At 38.3% G+C, this 5,589-nt stretch overlaps 1 protein-coding gene across 1 annotated transcript; it reads left to right on the forward strand.

Annotated features, from left to right (window-relative positions):
- On the forward strand, positions 1-5,358 carry LOC118770144 (tetraspanin-8-like). The gene is made up of 9 exons (XM_036517615.1): positions 1-177; positions 1,224-1,286; positions 1,435-1,551; positions 2,008-2,082; positions 2,885-2,980; positions 3,436-3,561; positions 4,204-4,260; positions 4,425-4,508; positions 4,929-5,358. Exons 1-9 carry the CDS (start codon positions 13-15, stop codon positions 5,052-5,054), a joined length of 909 nt encoding a protein of 302 aa, XP_036373508.1. The 5' UTR covers positions 1-12; the 3' UTR covers positions 5,055-5,358.
- The last annotated feature ends 231 nt before the right edge of the window (positions 5,359-5,589 follow it).

Below are 5,589 nucleotides of genomic sequence, written 5' to 3' on the forward strand. Positions count from 1 at the left end.
TGGCAAAAGTGCATGGTGTTGCAATGCATTACTGTAAGTACTGCCCACACAAAGATAGCTGATTCGAACTTTCGACTCGAACTGTGCGAGTTTTGTTGCAGGTTCATTCAGCTAACAATGACTAACGTGAGCGCATCCCTGAAATGGGTGTTAATTGTCTTCAATGTCTTGTTTGCGGTAAGTTGTTTATTATTTTATTCTTTTTCTTTTCTTTTTTTTGCTAAAACAATCCCGTTTAGCTCGCATCGTTAATTTGAAGTAAGTTAGAAGTAAGTTAAACAAATAAGGCTTATAATGGTTCGGTTTTTAATATGTCGTTGTAAATTGCTAAAACTATGGGCAAACGAGAATGTCTGAAATATGTCCTGTATTTTACATCGGTTTAATCTAAATTATGTCCGATGGTGTTATTATTATAGGCTACATTGTACACCCACTGACCTTAGGTTAGCTTCACCGGTTGTGTTTGTTTTCGATATGCCTTGCGTGCTGTAATTAGACACTATGTATAGTTGTATTCCCATTTAATTACGTTATAGGAACACCGAATATATTTCTTTCATTATTACAGAAAGACAAGGGAAACCTAATGTATGACACAACCATAAACACAGCTGCGACAGAGATAATGTAATATCTGTGTATGGGCTACTTCTTATACTAGATTTCCACATTCACCGCACTGTCACACTTAACTATGTAGGCACGTAACATCACAACCCTCACTTGTGCGTATACATACTAAGTATGCGTAAGTTATTTATGCGATTTTGGTCTGGCACAGGTCTAGATAATGTGCGCATGCGCAGTCGTACGGCGTTGCTTTTCTTAACTGAGATCGGCTTAGTAAATTTACATTTACATTTACATTTATTTATTTAGCAGACAATTTTATCCAAAGCGACGTACAAAAGTGCATACAGTAAGTAAAGTGACATGTTTCCATTTGACACATGAAGTCCAAATACCAGAGTTTTGACTTGTGCTTTGTAGTTTCATGGGAAGATACATTTTCAGAACTTTAGTCTGTCCATTACAATATTAGTTATGGACAAACTAAATATAGTTAGTGTTGACTGCAACAAGTGAAACACACCTGTAGTCGTTGTGAAAAAAGAGCAGAGTTCTTGGCAAGCTTGGCAAATGTTTGCTAAAGTCAGTGCACGCCCTATGAAACAACTTATTCTCAGCTGCTGTTCTGTAATAGACCTTCCTTGTTGTAGATTGCAGGAGGGGTCCTAATAATGATCGCGATGCTAGGACATATCAGCCAAGGACCTGACGGGGTAAGAGCTTACAGTGCCTTTTACACGGAAGCAATGAGCGCAATGCAAAACAAAACAGGCTGAATTGTCCTGTCGTAAATTTGAACTATATTAAATTGAACCCATGTCCTGGGCAAAAACATGATCATGACCTCCTGTTTGTACTCAGTTTGAACAGAACTTGTCGGGAGTCATATTTCTGTACCTCATCGGAGCTGCCACCATGGTATTGTCGATTATTGGAGCATACGGTGCACATAAGGAGAAGAAGTGGGCATTGATTGTGGTAAATATTTAAAAATATGGCACTTTCACAAATTCTTTGGAGTGCACTTTTTTCAGCGAAATGCCTATTTTAAATCCAGGGGTGGACATACCAATTTAGATATTAGATATTTAGTGTGCAGTTCATTCACTAAAACTCTGGCTGAATTTCATTCTATAACCAATGGTCAGAACTGTTTGACACCTACCACAGCAAAGGCTAGGAACAACATACTAAAGGATATCTTCAATGAAAATCTTAAAGCCCATTCATAGTAGTTATTATCTTTGAATGGTGAAATATTTTCAGGGATATGCTTTCCTAAAATATTAATGGTGTGTGGGAATTCTGATTATTACATACCATGCATTTTTACTTGCATGTAATGCATGTGATGTAAATGCATGTAATGTAATGTCCATCTATAATTCATCCAACAGGAAATGGCAACACAGAACTGACATGAACTGTCTGTAGTTTTTCACAGGGTTGGTAGTGGGGAATGCCTGTCTCCTGCTGCTCTCAGTCACTGTGTCTGTTTCAATACCAGCGGTATGTAGCATCCTGTGATATTCACACCTTACGGGGCACGCTAAGACTGTTTACGAAAAAAGTCATTGACAATATTTGAAATGAACTCGCGGTACATTTAGTAGAATGTAACAAGCATACGGCAGGTCACTGGACCTCATGTGTGTGAATTTTATAAATATTAATGATAATGGATCGGGTGCTTTCAGTGGTCATTATATTACATGTGAACGAGGGAAGGGTGTGAATTGAGGCACAAGATTTTATTTGTATAATATGCACTCAACAGTGGCAATAGGAAGGAGCCAGCCCAATTAAGGTTAATGGGTTCATACGGCTGATACTTAAAATATGTCTATTGAAAGCATACCTGTCTGCTGACAACAGGGCATCGTCCAATCTTAAGAAGTTCATTTCTATGTTGATAGGTGCCAGTCACAAACTCTTAAAATTAAATTCTTATATACTGTATATCCCTGCATTCAGGTTTAACTAACTGGCAAGTAATCTAAATGAATGCACATCTGACTCACCTAATGATTGCATATAGTCCACCATTAACTTGGAATTCAGCTCTTTTAAATTCCACACAAACACAACAAGCAGTGTTTTTTTTATTTTATGAATATGTTCATAACTTTTAGAGCCTCTGTTTGTGGAGAATTTTCAACCATACTACTTTCATTTGGGATGCTAACATTCAGCAATCATGTTGTCTTGGAATTAATTGAGTTTTCTTTTACACAGCATCAGACTGCTTTTTGTGTGTAAACTAAAGATGATAGTAAATTACCTAATCTGATTGTACTTTATTTGTTTTCAGGCAACTCAAACTATTGAAAATTATTTTTATAATGCCATACCACTGGATGAAGCTAGCCAGGACATCCAAAACGTTGTCGAGAAGTTGCAGTCTGAGGTATATCTTTTAAGTGACGAACTATACCAATGTATCACATAGACACGCTAAACTTATCACATTATACATTTGTGCTTGTTGCAGATATCCAACTTTATGGTCCATCTGTGTGTCCTGTTGCCCTGACACACCAACATGTATCATTTTTATAAACACAATGCAAACACAACAGCCTACAGTTAACCTCTTGGGTAACATTTAAGTTCCTCCTTTTCTATCTGATTTAGTAGAAGCATAACATGCGTAGGCCAACTAAGCAGTGTGCTATATTATCCACAAATTAGCTGTGGAAGAGGGTATGATTCATATTGACATTACCGTTATTGATATTGCCCTTCTTTATATTTGTTGGCATGGTAGCAGCTTTTAATGGTTGGAAAGACTTGTGTCAGGGCAATAAAGAAACCTGAAATATAATTGGTTATATTTCCTGACTGACTGCTTTGTTTGAACAGCTTAACTGCTGTGGAGTCTTCAATGGCTACCAAGACTGGGGGAAACACCTCCCACAATCATGCCTCTGTCTTTCATCTAGACCTATCATGGATAAATGTGAGAAAATTAATGGCTCACAGTTTGAGGTAAGTTACCAGAGTGTTTCAACTACCCCTCTTGTTTGATGACACAAAATTCACACTTTCAGCTATACGAATGTGACGGAGTGCCGTCACTACGGTTGAGTATGCGCTCTGACTGCCATACCAATGAGCCAGGCTCTTTGGCGTCGTGGTCAAAGTGGCATGGTTAGTATTCTGTAGACCTGGGTTCGAGGCCGGGTGGGGTGACTGCTCTCGCCCTTTGCTACAACGAACTATATACATTTCATTGCTAAATTGGGATAACATAAAAGTCAAGAAAACATCCTGTTAAAGTGGAGTTCCTGTTCCATTGTCACACTGATATGCATGTTAAGTGCAGCACCAGCACAAACAAACCATCTGTGGCCACACTTACACAGTACAATCACAGTACCACCTACAGTACTTCAGCATGTGTTTCCTAACAGTAGTTACTAGTGATTACCTATTTCTGCCTTACATGAGAGTGCCTGTTGAATGGGATTAGTGCACCACCTCTAAGAAAACTCACCCCAATATAATTCAGTTTCGCATCCACACAAATACTGTGTTATTTTTGTTTACCTATCACAAAATACTGTATGAGAACCTTGAAACAGACACTTTGCCTGTGTGACCTATTGTATTTTGTTCTTTTATCTTTAGACACATGAACATGGAAGTATGCTTTCTGATGACTCCGACAAGCTGGTGTACAAGGAGGTAAAAACATTTCTCTTAGCCTCTGAAACAACTATGTCTGTAGCTCAACCTGTAATTAAACAATATAGCTAAAGTAGCGTTTATTGAGGGTGTGAGTTCAGTCAATTTACTGCTCAATGGCTCTGTTTCTCAGGATGATGTGATAACATGTTTATTTCTCTCAGCCCTGCGTACCCTTTGTTACCAATACCATGCGAAAAGCATTAAATATAATGCTGGGAATCTGTTTTGGATTCGCTATAATGGCGGTATGTATTCCTTGCCACTTTTCCCCCTTTTTCACTGACTGTGCTTTGTTGAGCTGAGCTCTGCCAGCTGGATGTAGGCTGGCAATGGTTGCTTTGTTTTCTATTGAAGCCTGCTGCATTTAAAACATATCACAAAAAAAAATGAAAAGAAGAGATGCATTTTTGTTATTTATGTATTGGAAAGTCTTTGCAGCTGCTTAGTCATCATCATTCAATAGGTGCAGTTTACAATATTCATAAAGTTCATAAATGTGTTTTGTTCGGATTCTGCATATGCAATAGGCCTGTGTTCTTGATTGTGATGTTTCTCTCTAGATTTTTAAACAGGGCTGAATGAGGGCTTCTGTTGAATAAAGACTTTAGGGATAGTAGTAATAATCAGTGTTTTAAGTATTTTAACATGTCCCTCTGTGTCATCAGTTCATTGGGATGGCGATGTCCATGACTTTGCTCTGCCAAATGAGAAGACAGCGCTCACCAGTGAGCCTCAGCATGAATCCCAGCAGTCCTCCGTACGAAGAGCTCCACAACGCAAGCGAAAACTAACTGCGGTTCTGTACCTCATTGCAAACTGCGTTGTCAAAATAACATAGCTGGAATTGGGGGAAAATGCAAAAGCTGGCCAATGGAGCAGGATTCATTGAGGGAGTATGTATAGTTGTAACTGCATATAACTTTCCCTAGACATGCTTGAGCTTGTTGCACTAAAAAAACAACCACTTCGATCTCTTTCCAGGAGGGAACTTTTGTTCCTCTGCTCAGACATGCAGAACAGATTAAATCAGAGGCCCTGGCAGCACTGTTAGGAAATAGTATGTTTAATGTTTGGAAAATGGGTCCTGATTTCAAATGAGAATGAACTGGCAGGATAGATGGAAATAAACCACTTTTCACTCTTCTATCCAAAGATGGTTTATTTTATTTTGAGGATATATTGAGCTGAAGCTGGTATTTTTGTCCTAAATTGAAATGCAGTGCATGTATGTGTATTTTTTATGTTGATAACAGATAATAAAGATAAGATAGATAACAAAGACCTTCAGATATTTCCACGGGACCTTCTTCGCAGTGTCGACATTTT

The sequence above is a fragment of the Megalops cyprinoides genome, chromosome 23 (genome assembly GCF_013368585.1).
Source record: "Megalops cyprinoides isolate fMegCyp1 chromosome 23, fMegCyp1.pri, whole genome shotgun sequence".
Taxonomy (NCBI): domain Eukaryota; kingdom Metazoa; phylum Chordata; class Actinopteri; order Elopiformes; family Megalopidae; genus Megalops; species Megalops cyprinoides.